This window comes from Gallinula chloropus (assembly GCF_964237585.1).
Source record: "Gallinula chloropus genome assembly, chromosome: 9".
Taxonomy (NCBI): Eukaryota; Metazoa; Chordata; class Aves; order Gruiformes; family Rallidae; genus Gallinula; species Gallinula chloropus.
Genome location: NC_140094.1, coordinates 13486219 through 13505294, shown reverse-complemented (window position 1 = coordinate 13505294; position 19076 = coordinate 13486219). Strand labels below are relative to the sequence as shown.

The 19076-nt window shown below is 46.5% G+C and overlaps 1 protein-coding gene across 1 annotated transcript; it reads left to right on the top strand.

The window, feature by feature from the left end:
• Positions 1 to 2752: 2752 nt before the first annotated feature.
• FAM174B (family with sequence similarity 174 member B) lies at positions 2753 to 18644 on the top strand (the record flags this gene model as incomplete). Its single annotated transcript, XM_084268243.1, has 4 exons — positions 2753 to 3058; positions 11723 to 11854; positions 13990 to 14015; positions 18571 to 18644. Exons 1-4 carry the CDS (start codon positions 2775 to 2777, stop codon positions 18642 to 18644), a joined length of 516 nt encoding a protein of 171 aa, XP_084124369.1. The 5' UTR covers positions 2753 to 2774.
• Positions 18645 to 19076: the final 432 nt, after the last annotated feature.

Below are 19076 nucleotides of genomic sequence, written 5' to 3'. Positions count from 1 at the left end.
TGATGTATCATGTCAGCACCAGCCACCTGCAACACACTGTGTTTGGTCACGTCAACATTGCTCTGTCATCTTCCAGTGGAAAAGACACGCAGGGTTCATGCAAGAGGAACACAGAGGGATGAATTTTGGGACCCCTTCCCCAGCTCTGCAGGTTCCATTTCCAAACACAGTCAAGCCTTTGCCCCCACATGTGTCTAGACATTGCTGATTGGAAACTAATTGAATGCAAGGAATGCAATAAAAAGCACCCAAAGCACTAACCACCATTGCAGAGAGGCTGGTTAAACCCAGTGATGTTCAGACCCAGGCAGAAGAGGGCATAAATAAGATCCTTAGAAGGCAGGGAACAGAGCAAGGGAATTAGCTGCACTTTGCACATGGATAACATCTTCCTTTGCTTCTTTCTGCTGTGCAGCTTCTCAACCAAGTACCAAAATCCCAACAGCATAAGCCTACTTCTTAGGGGGATCAGAAACAAGCCAGAAGAATCCTGAGCTTTATCATTTCTAGACTGTTTGGAATATGTTTGACACCACATATAACTGGTACAATTGTACCTTGTCAAATAGAGGAACTCTGGAGTGACAATAAATATTAATTCCCTCTGCTGGCTTTCAGCCTAAATCTTAGTAGATTGAAATATCTGCCACAGGAATATATATATATATATATAAAAAAGCCAACGTAGCAATAAAAGTCAAACAAAAGTGCCAGATCCAGCATCTCCCACTGCCTGGTTTATGCTAGTCAAGTAACAGATGTTTCGGGCTCTGCATTTCAGAGGAAATTGCACTGATACACTCATACAATACAGCAAATCCGGTTGCAAATTTGCTGAATATTTATTTCAGGAATAAGTCTGCCTCTGTTAGAAAATGGATGTGAAACAAAATGACTTGTCTTATGAAGCCTACAGTGCCCCTCTCCCAGCTGAGCACCGCAGCAGCAATGTTGAGATAAGATTAAAGATGATTGCAGGAAAATTGTAGGTCCAGCAATGTCCATTTTTCATGCTCAGGAAGGATTTTGTGCTGCCTACCCCATGGCAAAGCTGGCAGTACTCTGCTCTGAGCAAGCTTAGCAGGAGTCTTTGCATTCACCTTTCCCTGCCCAAGGAACACTGAAGGTATGGATGTTGAGGATCAGCGTGGGACATCATCAGTGTTCACTCATCACTCCTGTCTTAACAGTTGAGCACTTAAGGTACAATCCTGAGTGGATTCCCACCCAGCATTCCCATACAGTGATTGTGAATATCAGTTTTTGAGGGTGAGGAGTGTGTTTGACTGGGTACATGCCCAGAACACGGCACCGTGGGGCTCCGATTTCAACACACAACTAATGGAGAATGGTGGATGAGGATTTGAACCTTAAGCTCCGTGACCAGCCAGGGGTGGGTCTCGCTTCTGAAGCCACTTATGCCTCTTCCTTTATCCTATGGAAAAGCACTGCTTGGCAAGAGGAACGATGGGGAGAACAACCAAGGGAACTCTGGTGGAGGCCAAGCAGCAGCTGGCAAACATCTCAGAACAGGCAGGGCCAACATCAGGGTCAGTGTTTACAAATAATAAATCATGTGAGCAGCGCTCACACCAATGTTTGGGAAATACTCTGCACCACTGATCTGACCTCCTGCCCAGATGTGGGGGGGTTATTTATTTATTTTTTTTCCCTGAACAAAAATAACCTGGGGCCCCATATTGGAAACTGGAAAGCGACATAAAAGCCATGAAATATAGCTGGAACAATGAGTAATTCAGTCTAGGGGGCCTACTGCACATCCTCCATGTCAAAATTTCCTCATCCCAAAGAACTTCCTGGAAAAAAAAACACAGGATGCTTTTATTACCGAGTGGGTGGCATTTGATACAGCATCCCCATTGGCTGGGACAGCCGATGAACTACACGTTTTTTTCACTGCCACCTTTCCAAGGGAAGACTGACTGCCAGCGCTGATCTTTTTCACAGCTCAGTCACGTTCCTGCAGATTATACCCTGCCATGCCAACCCTCAAGTGTAGTTTAACAGCAAGGAAACCATCTCTTTCTCCTTTCCTCGCTTTGTTTCACTCCGTTTCAGTGGCAACGTGCCCTTCTTCCCAGACACAATTATTTTGCAGACACAATTGTCTTGCACAACAGTATTTATTAGCTAATACAAAACACGGGGAGCACAGCGAAGTCAGGCCTCAGCGGTCCGGTGGCACAGGCACCCACACTCCCCTGTCTGCTCTCCCTGCCTGGCTCAGCTCTCACGCTCAGCACACCCGGGATGGTTTGCAGAACTGCGGCTCTGACCGCCACAAATCCCGTGATGTTAACTACGTGAAACATCAGTAAATAAATTCACCTGGAAGCACAGCCTAGGCGGGCTGTGGGAAAATAAAAGGGGTAAATCTGAGCTGGGAACTCTTGAGCTCCGCGGCTACGCCAGCCGCCGGGAGGTCCGCACCGTGCTCCATCGCAGCTCGAACGCCGCGGTCACCGCGGGTCTGGGCAGGTGTTGCCCGTTGTGGTTAGATTCGAGGACGCGGCGGAGCTCTGAGGAGGCAGCTGGGCTGGGGGTGCGGCGGGAGGAACCGCGGGGTGGGCGGGGAGGAGGCGCCGGAGGCCACGGTACCGGCCACCCCACCCCTACCCACAGCAGGCGAGCCCCGGCCCCTGGCCGCGGGGCCCCGGCCGTGGGAGGCGGCGCCTCTCGGGGAGGCGGGCCGGGCCGGGCCGGCCGGCGCTGCCTTCCGGGGCTCGGCACGGCGGCGGCCGGAGCCGGGCAGGATGCGCTCCGCGGCCCCGTTACTGCTATTCTCGGCCTGCCTGCTGCTGTCGCCGCTGTTGTTGCCGGCCGCGCCCGGCGCCCGCGGCAGCCAGGAGCCGGCGGCGGTGGTGAACGTCAGCCGCCTGCCCGCCGAGCCGGCCGGCGCGCCCGGCAACCACAGCGGGGCCCATCTCAGCCCCGTGCCCGCGCTGCTCCGCGACCTCTCCGCGCTGAAGGCCGCCGTCATCGGGGCCTGCGCCCTCACGGCCGCCCTCATCGCCTGCCTCCTGCTCCGCGTCTTCAGGTAGGGCCCGCCCGGGCCGCGCCGCGCCCTTCCCCGGCAGGTGCCGGCTGACGGGCCGGGCCCTCCGCCCGCGGCCTCGGGGCTCTGCCAGCCCCCCGGTCGAGGAGGAGGGGGGCGGCCGGGGGTCGGGCAGCGCCGCGGCCGAGGCTTGCCGGCGGGCCGAGCTCGGTGGGAGGCGTTGAGCCCCGTCAGCGCCGAGACCTCCCAGCACCAGTCCCTCGCCTCTTAATAGTGTTTTTAAAGCCGGGCTTCAGGCACGGCGTGTGTAGCTGCCTCATGACACTGCTGGGGAGTCGCGGGGTTGCTGCTGGGGTTGCTGCTGGCCTCAGAAATCTGCGTCTTTCTCCGGTTCTGCTGAAAAATAGGGCAGGAGTTGGGTTTCGCGTGGCTTTTTTTAGGGCATGGGGTGCACTGGGTCCCAGCTGTGCGATGGCTGGGGACTGGAGCAGGCACAATGCATTTTCATGCTTTCAGATGGAGTCTCACATGGTTCAGTTTGTGAGGGTGGTGGGGCACTAGGATAGGTGGTTTGGGGAGGCAGTGGGATCTCCATCCCTGGAGATCTTCAAAGCTCAACTGGACAGCTGGGTCTGGATGGTTGTGCTCGGTCTTGAGAGGTCCTGGCCAGCCTCAGCCATGTGCATCCTGTGCACCCATGGGATAGTGCAGATGTCACCTCTGTAGCAACTCATTCTGGGTTTAAAAAGAAAAAAAGGACAATTTTTTCTTTTTTCCCCTCTTAATGAAGCTTGAGGAGGTCCCGCATAGACAAAAGTAGACATTGGTTTACACCACAGCCCTGGTTTGGCTGGATCTGTGATGTGTGACAAAGCTCCCTCACTTTTCACTTGTGTAGACTGGATGGATGCAAGTTCCTGCTCCCAGCACAGGAGGGAAGACGCTCCCGGTTGCTCACGTGCCTGGGAGAAGTGCTGGTGAGCAGCAGGAAGCTGGGCAGAGGTTGGCAACTGCTTGGTGCCTGTATCTTGTCCATTTAGTGTGGTGTAACTGGCACAGACCAGTTCATTCGCTGCCCTACACGCTGCAGAAGTGGGTTGATGTTGACATGTGCTTGAGTTGTCCAGGCAGCCCTTGAAATGTAATGCCTCCTGCTGTGAGGGACATGAGCAAATTAAACTCACTCCCTTTAGAAAGCCAGTCTTCCTCTCGGCTTGCTGCCAGAGGAGAAGAAGAGCAAATATTAAAGCTCCATTTGGTACTGCTGTTACTCATCTCAGGGTGGTGATGAGAGTCCCCGTGGTGCACTAGAAGCTGTCCCTGTCTCACACAGCCTACAAATAACAAGTTGTTGCCTGTTTCTGCCCAGCTTTGCCAGGGAAGTTTGCAATTTTTCAGTGTTTTAAGAGCCATCTGACTTCTTGGTAGGGGCAGCAGGAAGGAGCTGGGAGAGTGGAGCAGCTGGCTCTCGGCGGCAGGGAGGCGTGCGTCACGTCTCAGGTGACAGAAGTAGTTGAACAAGTGGAGTTGGCAAACTCTTCCTTGTTCTGTCTTCAAGCAGCTCCTTTGCATTTGCATGATGGCTGCAGCTCAGTGCTCTGCATCTCCTACCTCTGAATTAATTCCTTGTAGAAAGGGCAGTGTTCGCAGCGGTAGCGTTACAGTGTTAAAGACTGAAAGGATAAGAACTGGTATTTTCTAAAGAAATTGACATTTAACTAAATTCTTAAGTGTTGCAGCAGCTGGCAAAAGACAATGCAAACAAATTTGCTCATTAAAGTGGGGTGGTTTGGGAGAACTCATTAAAATATTGAAAAGAATATTCATTCTTTTAAATCAATATATAACCACTTTAATGCTGTTTAAAGTTATCATGGACAAACACAATAATATTGGCAGTAAGGTATATAAACTAAAATTAGGAAGTCTGTAACTCAAGTGCAGAAGGAAAAGCTCCAGTTACTACTCCTAGTTCTCTCTGGTCTTGGAGAGCTTATTTTTTCTGCCTCAGTTTCTTCTGGGTAGAAAGTAAGACCTTGTGTCAGGGAGACCTGGCATAAGACTGAAAGTTTCTAGCCAAAGAAAGCAGACCGATGCCCTTTAAAGACCTTTCCCTATACCATAATCAGCAAAACCAGGTCCAGGTTAAAGTCACCTTGGGAATGATGGATTAATTCTCCCATGCCAAAGTCGTCGTTATGCTGCTGGTCAGAGTTAATGCAGCATTGAAGATATGTTTTAAAAATATATATATAAATCTCTCTGAGATGTGTCGTCTATCTTTATTAGAACCTGCAAGGAAAATGGAAAGTGAAGCTTTGGGTTTCTGAGTAGATGTCTTTATCTGACAGAGCACTTGTTTGTAAACAGCTGCAAATGAGACAAGAATACCAACAGGTATGTTTGTACCGTGTCACACTTGTAGCCGACAACATAGATCCGAGGAGATTCTGTTGCAGGAGAGATAAGGGATTTACCCTCAATAAATGTAAAGCTTTTCTCCATCAGCATAAGGGTTTTGTTCATACTTAGTCAGAAACATTGCAGGGTTTTTTTTTTTTTCCATGAAGTGTCATGGATTCCTATTAAAGAGATTTTGCCAAAATCCAATCTTTTATTAAACCTTCGCTGTGAAATTGTGCTGGGTTGCTGGAAGTAAATTATCCTTTTAGATATGGATTGTAGAGATGAAATGAAGTAGTGAATGGCCAGATACTCTTGTCATAGGCATTGGGTTTTTTAAAAACAGATTTTATTTTTTATACATCTGAAGTTTAGATATTTTTATGTATATACTATTTTCCTTTTTTTTTTTTTTTGTTTGAGTAGGGATAAATATATTTCTCCAGCTTTGGAGCTCTGTTTTTAAGACAATGCTCAGATTCCTCTTCATTCCTTTTGGGAACGCTATGCTCTGAATCCCTCTCATGGTCGAGTGATTCAGAATGCGGTATTGCCCAAAGTGGTCTGAATTCCCTTTCTCTCTCTGGCTACTAGGATCCAGGAAGGCCAGCCAAGACTTTGCTACTTGTCTACATGTGTCAAGGCTTAACTCGCTATAGTGGAGTGGGGTTTTTTGTTTGTTTTTGTTTTGTTGGGGTTTTTTGCAAGCTCAGTTCTGGGCTTGCTTTCTTTCCTATACCCCTGGGCACTGTGTGCTTCCAAACCAAAATCATTTCCACAGCAGACCAAATTTCATGTTCTTTTCAATGAAAAGGTTGGGTAACTTGCATTGCCAAGAAACAGTTTCTCTTGCAACAACTTATGAACAGTACAAGCAGCTAAATTCACTCTTTGATCTATGTTTTTGATTTGGTTTCTACCCCATATTCTACTCTATTGCTCTCTCCTGGTGCAGCTCGGTTCATTCCATTGCAGTACAATTTGTGGGATCAGCTCCTGGGAAACTAATTTTTCAGATGTGGCTTTCTGTGCTGGTAGACCATATGCCTTCTAGGGAAACTGGAGAAGTTACTTCTGCTCAAATGGGCCAGCTGAAAGCAAGCCAAAGCTTTACTTGCAGAAAACTGTGTGCCTTAAGTGTTTGCTGCATGTCTTGACCTGCTCTTGAATGAACAGAACCCAGGCTAGGAAGGGCTATTTATCTGCATTTTTAGAAACTACCCGCTTTGCCTTTTTTCTTTTTGTAACTCGTTGCTTTGTTACATTGTATTTTGTTCAACTTTAAGCTTAGTTTTCCAGTAATTGCAAAACTGGTATAAATTGCTGAGATTAAGCAGAGAGGTTCAAGCATATGATCATAGGATACAAGACCCTTTGTTCTATGAACTGGGCAATTGCTCTGGGCCATCCAAGGCTTAACCCCAGAGAGTTTGACTGATGTAAAATTAGTTTTTTTATAACCAGAGCACTCCAGCAAAGTTCACACCTCGTCCAGAAACAGGAAAGAAAAACCCACCATTAAAATTACCTTAAATGGCGAAGAAAAAAACCCCAACAAAACACCCAACCCCAAAACATCTATTTATGACACCAATTCAAAGCTTCGTGTAAGATGTGTGTAGTTTAGTTAGAACCACGGAGAATGACAAATGGGACACTTGTCCTGGTTCTCAGAGCTCCTGTCTTTGAGAAGGCTGTGTTTTCTTGATGTGAGCCTGACAGCAAATTGGTGGAAGGAAGAGAGAGGATCACTGCCTCATACCATCTTGGGCTCTGATGTGAGCAGTCACAGCAGGGGCTGAATGCCATTTCTTCTTGTAGCACTCACAGCCTTGAAGAATTTGGGTAGATCATAAAAGTCTCTGTACCTCTGCCTTATAAAACAAGGATAGTTCTCGAGCACGTCGCTAACGACACTGGTCTGACAGTGCTGTAATGTTTGGAAGTGCATGCTGGCTCTGGTACTGACCACCAGATGTGAGTGGCTGTATTTTAATTACTTACAGACAGCACCGCTTCATTGAACCACAACAATATCCCATTTAGGTGTTGCTGAAGTTATTCCCAGTAGCAGTCTCTGACCCATCCCTCCTATTAGCAGCGTAATTAAACAAGGGGATGCTTCTGCTCTTTGTGGCTGGGTATATTCCATCCTAAGGGCTTGATTGCTAGAAAACACAGCACCTTCAGTTTGCTACAGTCCTCCAGAAAACATGTGAGGACTTAGCTTTGTGGTTTAACTTTGTTGTGTACAGCACCATCCAGAGAGCAGAGATGCCCAGACACATCAACAGTAATGAACTGATTTAATTCATCAGCTAGTAGAAAGCCTGGAGTTTCTGCAGGTTTCTATTTCCATACTTTTTTAAACTAAGATAGCCTGTTAACAGCAAATAAACTGGTCTGAATCCCATTCCCAGTGTAACAGTGCTGCAGGTCTAGAAAGAAGGTTGTAGCTTACTTAATGAGACTTCCATAGGCACTCTGCTAAGAAGGGATAGGGTTGGGGTTTTTTTGTGGGGTTTTTCTCCAGGGGTAGGTCCCGTCCCTCTGTATCTCTTGGCAGCCAGCAGGAATACTAGATTAGAAATGCAGAGACCTCTCTCTGGGTCAAAGCATAATCTGTGAATATCGGGGTTGTTGACTAAAATAGTTGAGAGGCGTAAATAATATAATGAATTAGTGAGTTGGCTTGAGCATTTACTCCACCACATGATGTCTCAGGAAGGAGGATGAAGTGCTGCATATGACTGGTGCTTGATCAAAATAGCCCCCGGTCACAATAGAGAGACACAAAGTCAGCGTTCTGCTCCAGCCCCTGTCTGTGTGTCGTCCCTCCCCACGTGTCCTGGTGGAGGGAGTAAATCTGATCTCTGATGGACCTGACCCGGGGGTGTGATGTATCAGGCGTTTGAGCCCAAGGGCCGTACTCATGTGTGAACACCACTGTGGCTGAACAGCTCTGGAGGAGCTGCAAACAGTCCTCACGTTTGCCAGAATAAGTTATTCTTCATCTACCCTCGATTCAGTACTGTGCTCACTATGCCTGTCTTCTGTTAACACTAGTGAGCTGGTTTAGGTGGGAGCAACACCAGGCCTACAGTGAAAGGCTAATATCCCTGGCTGCAGTTCATTATTCTTTTTTTCCTCCTCATGGTGATTCAGTGCAAGACCTGTAGCATCCCTTTCTTAATTACAGGGGGTGGCTGAAGTCAGACAGCAGAAGCTATGTGGGTTTTTTAAATCTTTATTTTTTTAAATGGAAGGCAGTTTTCTGTTCCGAAATCCCCAGTACAGCTTCTATCCTGGCTAAACAACCTCAGGAGCATTTCAGCTTGGTGTTGTTCAAGGCACATATTCTGACCACAGCTTCCAGAACACTTCTTGTTTGCTTAAAAAAACCCCAAACCACAAAATGAATGTGGCTGGAGAGCCTCTCTTTGCCCAGGAGGGATAACATATTCTGACCGTATCCAGGAGGTCTCTGAAGTTCATGAAACATGTATTCTGTAGTTCCTGCCCTGTGCTACTCCGCTGACTCTGCTGTCTGCCTGCAAACAAAAGATGCTGCCTGGTCCCACCCGTTGGACAAAATGCTTTTCCTTTTGTTGCTGATGTTCCTTCCTCTTGAGGTTTGGGAGTTTTAATGTGCAGTGGTTTCCTGACTGGCAGGCTTATCTTGTGTGTGTGTAGGAACACTCCCAAGGCTTTCCTTTAAAGTAAGCTTGGGTAACTCTTAGTATTTATGAAGCCTAGGGGAGTCATTCAAAGGACCACGAGGAAACAGACCACTGAAAATTCAGTGCAGATTAATGACAAATTAGCTAGGTAATCTGGTGTAGAATTAATTGAGGAAGAAGAGGCAAGGAAAGACCCTCTTGCCTTGCCAATGTCAAACATCTGACTGTAACAGCTAAGCCAAAAACCAACAGCAAAATGAGCTTCCTCCTTTTTCTAAATGAGCACCGTGGTTAAGTGAGGGTGATGGAGGATTAATAGATGATTGTGCAGCAAGTTCTGCTCAAGGCCTTCTTTAAAGTGTAGCCCAAATAGACTAATTAATGGCTGGAGGCTAAAGGGTACAAGTTTTCCATTGCTAAAAATACCTGTTCTGCAGTAATTGCTTCAAACACTCCAATATTAATTGATGTAAGATGAACTCCATAGAGTAAGTTATGTTTGCTAATGGAGGGAATGGGAGAGGATGTCTCTCAATAAGTGGGTCTGGTAACATAGGTAAGGTCTTAAATGAGTGAACTTATGAAAGCGCCCAGCGTGTGTATGGTATGTGTAAGGCTGAGTGGTAAGACTGTGCTTGGTTTGTTCTGACAGGTAGGCATGGGTTAGTTTTGATCTCTGTTTAGGCCTCACAGTGTGAGTAAATGTTTCTTGTAAAAGCAAAGCATTACCTCTAAGATGAGACCCCTCCCTACATGACTTTGCTGTTAGGTCTTGGCTGAGAAGCAGAATAATAGAGAGAAGTGTTTTCAAAAGGATTTTCGAGTGTTTGGGTTAAGAGTCCTACTGTATTGGATATAAAATTGCTTGTTTCAACAACAGCAGTAATAGAACAAACCACCCTGTGCTCTACGTGACACGGCGGCGCAGATTGCTATAAAGATTAGACGACAGGAGACTTCTCGCTTCTGATGCAACCTTAGCCTTCAGAACAGGGAGGAAATGCAAACTGCTCCATCCCAAGGGCTGGGGCCTGTTTGTTCAGCCTTGGACTACTGCCCGTAAACACTGCTAGGCAGAGGCACTCAGGCTTCCACCTCTGAGCCGTTAAACGATTTAAATTCCCTTTACTTTAAGCCTGGAAAGGACCGTCGCGGTGGAGATGCAAACACAGGGCTTGAGGCACAGTCTTGTGACGCTCACAGCTCGGTGCTTGCTGCTGTGTAGCTCTGTAAAAGGCATCCATTCTTGGTGCAGAAATGGCAGTGTTGAATCTGGCACACCTTGGAGGATGTACCAGGGCAAGACAGTGAAAATGTACTCATGATGTGCTGTCTGCTTGGAGCAGTAGTTGTGATTACAAAAAATCAGGGGCTGCTTGCTTGTGCCTGACCAGCTCCCTTCCAGTGTTTGCAAGTTGCTGGTTTTGTTTTATAAAAGGTGAATGAGACAATTCTGCAGTTTATTAACCAAAACCATCCACTTTTCTCCCCAAAGGCTAGCCATACACATCAGCATGTTCTTTAATGTATAATCACAGAACTGGATTAATGCATGAGCAGTGTGACCCTCCGAATATACATGAAAGCAGTAGGTGAAGTAAAAAGGACCTGCACAATTCAAGCTAGAGGCAGAGAACTTGTTGAAAAGCTGTGCACCAAGTGTGTGTTAACTGAAAGTAAAAGCAAGTGTTAGAAAAGCAGTCTCTCAAAGCCATAGGGCACATAGGTGCCTGAGCTTCTCCGTCCCAAAAGGATAGTAAGGCTGGTGTCTGTAGGAGGAGAGGTGGTAGGTGCAGTTAGCTTCAAGTGATAGTTGGTTATAAACTTGAAGAGAATAGATTTAGACTAGATGAAAGGAAGAAGTTTTTCACTGTGAGGGTGGTGAGACACTGGCACACGTTGCCCAGAGGAGCTGTGGGTGTCCCTGGATCCCCAGCAGTGTTCAAGGCCGGGTTGGATGGGGCTTTGGGTGCCCGTAATTAGTGGGAGGTGTCCCTGCACATGGCAGGGGTGTTGGAACAAGATGCTCCTTGAGGTCCCTTCCAACCCAAACCAATCTATGATTAGAATCATAGCACTTAATGTAGCATAGAGCATGAAACCTCTCAGATTGAGGCTCAGTGCTGTTTGTGGAAGTCCCGTGCCTGGGCTGATAGCAAGAAAAGAGAACAGGCTATTTGTACCTCACCCTTTTGCTCCTAATCCTGCCTACAACATTCCCATGTCTCAGCAGGGCTTAACCTAGGCTTTGTCATTTAAACACGTTCACTAAACCATTGGTTGCTTCAGCTGATTAAGCCTGCTGTCTCACTTATTGAGCATGGCAGCAGGAGGACACAGTGGGCTCTGGAGCTCATATGCCTGCCCTGGATGCCAAGGGATCTCTGGTTTGTGAGCAGCTGAAAGACTGACGTTGATCTGGATTGCAGGTGATGAGAAACTGCTGATGGGCACAAACAGTGGCCCTGGAAAGGTGGTGGGAGGGGAGGTGTGCTGGCTCTGCAGCCTTCGTGGCTGGGGAGGTCTGAATCAAACGGGGCAGCGACTCTGTGTTGGTGGGAACAGCTTCAGCCTCTCAGGAGAATACTGTGTAAAGATGATTCTTCCCACCTTTGTGTTTCAGGTCTGGCAAGAGGATTAAGAAGACCAGGAAGTACGACATAATCACCACTCCAGCTGAGCGGGTAGAAATGGCTCCTCTGAATGAAGAAGATGATGAGGATGAAGACTCAACAGTGTTTGATGTGAAATACAGGTACTGCTGCGAGCTTGTCCAGTTAGGCTTGCTTGCTGAGCTCTTACTAGTGAAGACAGCTCTTTTTCCCTCTGCTGGGCCAGCTTGGCAAAGATGAGGCAGTCACAATCTCTCATTCACTTTTCCCAAGCATTATCACTCTCCTTTACAGTCCCTCTGCCTGGTTTCTCAGCACACAGTGCTCTTTGCTCTCCTGCTCTTGTAATAACTACAACGCTACCCTTAGGCTGTCTGCCCTTCTCTTTCCTCTGCAGAGCAGCACAACGGGATACACGTGCCCCAAATAGCTAACAAGGTTTAACAGACTGAACTTCTCTTGAGCAGCTGTTGGCAGTCGTTCCTGTGCACGCTCAGTGCCTTCACACACCCTGGATGGAGGGCTGTGGATCAGGGGCTGCTTTCCCAGGCGCTGCCGTTGCCGTGAGACCGGGGAGAGAAATGGTGGCCAATCTCCACCAACCTCTGGGTTTGTACCAGAGTGCTGTCATGTTGTTCTGTGACAAAGGGAGGACTGTGGTCTCTTGTTGTTACTGCTAACAGTTATCCCATAGCAGAAAACTTTCCTTAAATGTGCTTGTCTGTTTGAGATAGAAGTGGTGTGACAACCCAAAACTTTTGGCGCCTATTCTGGCCTGAGATTTATAGCAACCACTGAGCACATAAAGATGCTGCACATTGATTTATGACATCAGAGTATCTGCATCTCTTATTTTTATTTGCATCAAGCCATCCATAGCATTCGAGTTGCGTTCTCATCCAAATAAGGCCTACTCTAAAATCTGTCTCACTTTGGCTGAAATAAGTTCTCCTAATTATAAAAACATAGATCTTGACACTGCCTAATGGGAGATTTTACAGACTTTAGCTGTGTTGCCCATCTCCTCACTTCAGAAAGGGGGAACGACGCATTAGCTTTAAGCCCACGTGTGCTGGCATCTTAAACACATACTGCTCCACGCTCTGCTGGCCATTTTCAGACTAACTGCATAATTTCTCTATAAAAGTAGTTGGAAGCAGTGAAACAATGAAGGGTGTGAGCTGTGCCTTCATGTGTAAATAATTAGTTCTTGAATTAAAGACTCCTATCAGTCCTTGCCTGACACTCTTCTCTGTAGCTGCCTTGTGTTTGTGCTGATCATTTCAGCTTGTGCAGCTTTTCCTTTGCACCACAGTGCAGGGATGTGTCTCACCCTGGCTTACTTTAACAGCCTGTGTCTCCTGCCCCTTTTCCTCTTAACTGAGTACTTTCTCTATGAACTTTTGGTAGCCAGATCAGAGGGGTTTTCCAAAGACTGAGAACAGAAGATTCTCAGTTATGGCAGTGCTTCAGGATGTCTAATAGTAAAATACTAGATGAACAAAGAAGAGAGTTTGCTGGAAACCATATGACTCGTGAGAACTGTGGTCGTGTTATCTGATGTTGCTTCCCTGGAGCACACACTGCTGACGCTTTTGCAAAAATTATTTGGTTTTCCTGGGCTCCTCAGCAGTACAAATGGCTCTTCACCTTGTCTGATGCTCTGTTCGGAGACCGTAGGGCTTTTGGTTCTTAGCCAACCAGTCCTCTCTTCAGCTGTGGGAATTCCTCCTTTCTGCCACAGTGCAACAACTGTTAAATTCCACATTTTCTGAAGTCCTTGCTGTTTCAGACATACACTTATTTTTTTTAGCTCAAACAGAACTACCTCAGTTTAGAGGGAGAGATCATCTTACAGACAACCCTGCAGCAGAATTGATTTTGGGAAAGCTGCTTTGAGGATACATTTGCTGTAAAAGGTATCAAACACTGTGGTTCCTTTGTGCAGCTCGAATACTACATCCCCAAACAGTTCCTAACTCCTGTCACCAGTAAAGACACTTCTTTGCAAATTTGCATTGCTGAGTTTGACTGTTGATGTCCCCATTAAACCAGTCAGGAGGCTTTTTGTATTGATGAGCGGGCTAGACCTGCAGAAGGGGCATCAGAGATACACTCACAGTATATCAATAAACTAACTTCTGCCAGGTCTTCTGTTGGGTTCCTTTCCTAGTTCCCCAGCCCTCCCCCATGCTGCTCCTTCCACAAAACAGAAATTAAATAGACATTTGGGAGATAATTGCCTTGTTCCATCTAAGGTTTCCTTTGTGTTTTGTAGCTGGGTGCAGATTTCAGGAAGACAAGGTAAGGAGAGGTAACTTTAACCACAGAGAGGGGTAATGTGAGTTACAAATACATGCAGGTAGCTACACAACTGGAGCAAGAGCTTTGTTTTGAGTATTCAGCAAGTGCCTAGAGCTTTAAAAGAGTCTTTGTTAATTGCTACGTTGGGCAAACTGCTTCCTCTCTCCATTATCTCAAAAAAATACTAAAAATCATGCAGAGGTGCCACTAGGGCTGGCACATAAGGAATGGGGTGATACTGCTGTTTCAGCTTGTTAGACAACTAAAATGACGTGTCATGAATTGCAGCAACCTGGAAGCAGTTGTGATGGGGACGGAGGAGTAATAGGTGTCTCCTGACAAGTACCCGTGGGCAGGAACATTCCACACTCTCTCTTCTATCTATTTATTTTATCATTCAGATGAGGGTGCATCCCTGGCAGCAGCCAGCATCACTTGTGACGGCTGTTTGGGTTTATTCAAGCAGCCTCCTAGCAGCGGCGCTTACTTGGCTGAGGACATGACAGACTTTTGGCCCATCTGTGCTACCAAGTCTTGGCGAGGGGATTTTGACCAGGTGCTGCTTTGGTGATTGTACCATAATTGGGCCTGCTTTCAGAGAGGCTACACCTCCTGCAGCCCTGTGCTGTGGCAGGATCTGCTGCTGCGGCAGTGCCATGGCTGACAAGAGTCATTATTCAGATTTCCTTAATTCTTTATTTCTTTGTGCCATGCTGGTGCTGAAAGATATGCCTATGGGCTGGCTTCCCATTGTTCAGTGCTGTAACGTGATGTGCTGCCATATCTACATCAGAAACCAACTTTCCATAGCTGCTTAAACCTAGATTCTTCAAAGTCTCCCCAGCTTTTGAATATCACTTGAAATTAGCTGGGAATCTTTTGTCCTGCACATTTTTGATTTAAAGGCTGTGAAACTGTGGGGAAAATGGTCCCTTCTCCATAAAGTCATGATTTGCAATGGTGTTTGCTCAGTGCTTTCTGCTAGAAAAGCACAAAAAGTGTTTTTTTTTAAATACAGGCATCTGAGAGAACATGGGAGTGGAGTGGAAAACGAACCAGTTTTCCAAAGACGAACACAGTAGGGACATGTTGGCAGTGATGGAATATAAGCATTACTCAATTCAAGTGTTACTTACATGTACAGTAAGACAATCCTGTGCTTTTACATCTCTAGGGTTACCAGCAGCAACTCAGTAGGAAGAAATCTGAAGAGCTGGCCTGGAAGACCATGCCCTTAGGTACCTCTGGTGCATAATACCAAGTACATTACCCCAATATTAACCTGCTCCGATTGATATGCAGGTCATAAAGAGTCTTGTTTTGGGTTTGTAGCAGGAGTCTTTGCTGAGAATGATGTGGGTAGGCTCTGGACTGGTTTGTTTGAGGTCCCCTCCCATCATTGAAAGTACTTGTGTCAGTGTTCGGGGGAGTAATTGAGATTCTGTGCTGTCTCCCCCACGTAATGCAAACAGCACTCTAATTAAAAGGCAGTTGGTGTCTAGCAGCAACAGGGGAGAAGCGACATATACCTCTCCAATTGTTCTCATGCAGTTAATTTTCTTTCCTTTAATGCTTTGTCCTTGTGTGCATTTGTTTCCAGTCTTACATAAGGCATCAAAGAACAGCAGACTGTAAATTGGGTTCCAGGATGAAGGTTGCTACTTTTTTTTTTAATTATTTTTGTTTTTCACAAGACTTTAGGATTTTGGGCTCCCAGTAGATCCCACCCCTACTTCCCTTGGGCTGTGGATTGATGAGAAATAACCACCTTCTTCCCCATGAAGCAGGCTAATGAGACCACTTCAGAATCTTAACACAGTCCTTCCTGTGGATGCAAAAGCCACCCACTGCCTGTCTCTGACAAATGCAGATGCATCTGTGCACTGGATTAGATACCCCCTTTGCGATCTCATTTCGGTGGCAGGGAAGCAGTTCTGTCACTGGCTTCTCTAATCCTGTGAGCACAACTCCTCTGTGACAAGAGGGTGAAAGTGCAAATCAAAGATTGTCACGGAGCAGGGATGGCAAATCGCTGAGACATTAACAACCCTTTGAAATGCTTCATGGAAAACATGTTTTAATATGGAGGATTGTTCTCTGTGTGTCACTGGTTATTGAAAGAGTCATTGGGATAAGAAAGTTAATACTACAGAGCTAAACAAGGAAAACAAACTGAGTATGGAAGGGCTGCTTGTTTCTTGATTACCAGTTCAATCTGTGCTGCTGAAGGCTGAAAAGTATCCCTGTCCAATTGATTTTTGGACCGTATGAACTTTATTGATCATAATTTTCCAGATGTCAGATATTTTTTCATGTTTTATGATGGGATTACAGCTGCTGCACATCTTGGAAAATGAGTTAGCAGAAAGTTAAATCCCATCCTCCAATAAATCTCATCCCACCAATTGATGTCGATTTTAGGGTTTCCCTCACCTCTTTGCTACTTGTTCCCTTGCTTTCTTGAAAGAAAGTGCTCATTGCAGAGATTTCATGATCTTGGTGGGGCTAAGCCATGAGCTCATCAGGCAGTTGGCACGATGATACTCAAGAAGAGAGGAGCAAAGTGAAGTGGGTTACAGGCAGATGTCCCTAACACCCTGCTGTTAGTGTCCGTCCCCCATCACGGAGCTCTGCTGGTTTTGTGTGATAGAAGAGATTAAAAGAGCTGCAAAAAGAACCGGTTTCTGAAAAGGTAAATAAAATTGTTAGCTTATTAAGCTTATTAACTCTAGCGTAGCTCATTGGGGGATTTCTTGTCAGCTTCAATAGAAAACTGAAAACAAGTACTGAATAAATTCTGTGGCGCCTTGCACATGAAAGGCTTTGAAAGCACTTCAGTAATCTGGGATATCAGCAGTGTCCCCTTTGCCTGCTGACTTGCAGCTGGTGGAGGCAGCGTGTTCTGCTCTTGCTATGCTTCCTGAGCCCAGCTGAGTGAATTTCACAACCATCCCTGCAGAGTGTTTGGAGTCTGGGGCGACGTGTGCCACGTGAGAGTCAGGGACGAACTTGGAATTTCACTTCCAGAGCTGGAATTGTCCCAACCCTAACGTCAGGCTCCTAAGTTATTACTGAATGTTATTTTTGGGGGAGATTGAAACCCCCATCCTTCCTGATGGTGCAGTGAAACACCTCCGTTTGTTTTCCACACTGATTGTCATTTTCCCCCTCTAACAGTGGCAGCACTAGTGAAACACAGAAGCATTTTAGGAATGCGTCTTCCAAAGTGCTCTTGAAAGGAGAAAGATTTATATGTAAGGAGTAGTGGCAAGCAGAGGGAAGAGGACAGTAACATTATTCAACCACCATGGGACTAAAGGGCTTTTGAGAGCTTGCAGGCTGTTTTAGAGGAAAGATGTGCCATATGTAAAGGCTGGATTCTGGATTCATCCCTTTTTCAGGTGCCGATAGCATCGAGCTGTGTGGAAAACATCTTCATCACAGTTGAAGGGCTCAGCCTTTGGTGTGCTCAGGTCTTTTGGGAGTCTCTAAAATAAGAGAGTTACACTATCAGCATCTTCTCTTTGAATCCGTCCTTTCCAGAGCCTGACTCTGTGCGCTGCCCTGAATGGAGCATGGTATTGTCTGCTTGTTACAGCAAGGTGTTGACTCTCAGGGGAGCAGCTCTAATGGATTTTTTTGCCAGCAGAAGCTGCAGGCCGTTCTGGATGGTGCTTGTTGAATTGCTCTGGGGTTTGTAGCAGCTTAATTTATTTATTTATTTTTTTTCCCCAGCAGGCAGCAGTGACAAGTTGTGTATAAGTGGAGGGGCATCATTTATCCTCATCTGAAGGGGGTGCAAATCACTAACACAGCCAGCTGCTTACAATACATACAACAAACTGCCAAGGCTTTGGTGTTGCTGTTAAGGATTTCCCATGGGTCCACAGCAGGGGAGGAAAGCGATGGTCATAAAGCATTTTATTGTTTGGTGTTTGAAGGCCAGGTTCTTTCCTCCCTTGGCTGTAACAGTTGTTACAGAGCACACCACGTTCTGCTGGCTCCTTCAGTCGATTACACGCTGGTGGTGCAGTCCTGTGGGAGGGCTCTTCCCTCCTTCATGGAGGGGACTTTTTTTCATTTGAACTCTGAAGCAGTGAAAGTAGGGTGTCAGGATCCATTGCAGGGAGGATAGTCCACGTGTGTCAGTGAGTAAAGCGCTCTGCTGGTCTGAAAAAAAGCTGTGAGGTCCAAGATGCTGTTTCATGTGAAATACCAGCTCCCCTGTGCACAGTCCATTCTCTGCTCTGCACAGTGACTGGTCATGGGGTCTTTCAGCATCCTGGTTTTGTCTGATGTAACTGCTTTTTCCTTCACTCAGTCTGGCTTCTCCTGGTGTGGTGTTAACATCACCTCAGTGCCCAGTGTCACTGTAGAAATCAGCTGCTGCTGGAGGGAACTGATGGCAATCACAGTGAATAATGCTGCCTTTCACTTTGTGGCTTTTTGGGTTGTTTTTTTTTTTTTCCCCTCACTTTGCAGATGGGTTCTCATCTCTGCCTGTGAGCTATTCAATTGCAAATCTACAGCTGCACTAATTCTCCCTGCTTTCCAGGTAAAACAGCTCCCTGGAGCGCCGGTGCCCTGCAAGATGTCATTCTGCTGTCGAGGGACCTGCTGAAGCCGTAACTGTGAAAGGGGGAGGCTTTCATCTCTGCAGCCTACAAGCAAACCAAGCCTCACCTCCTCCAGGTGCTGTTAGTACAGCAGGCTATGGACCTTCTGGCCAAAACGTCACCGTTCGGTTCCCTGGTTTCCAAACTCCTCTGTTGGAATGACCAGAGTTCCTCTTTGCAAACTCAGCTCTCTCTTGCTTTAGGAGGGCTGCAGTGTCACTAAAGCGTGACAAAATGCAGCCCTGCGTACGGACTTGGAGCTCATTATGGTCTAAATATGTTTTGTGGAAGGAATAAGACAAGGAAGATTGAACCAAGCTGCCCCAAGGACTTATCTTCTAAAATCCTAATTCAGTACTTCAGTCACTGTTAAACTTTGGTCATTGCTACACAGATAGTGTGTTTAAAAAAAACCCAAACAAATCTAGTGTAATTTTTGGGCCTT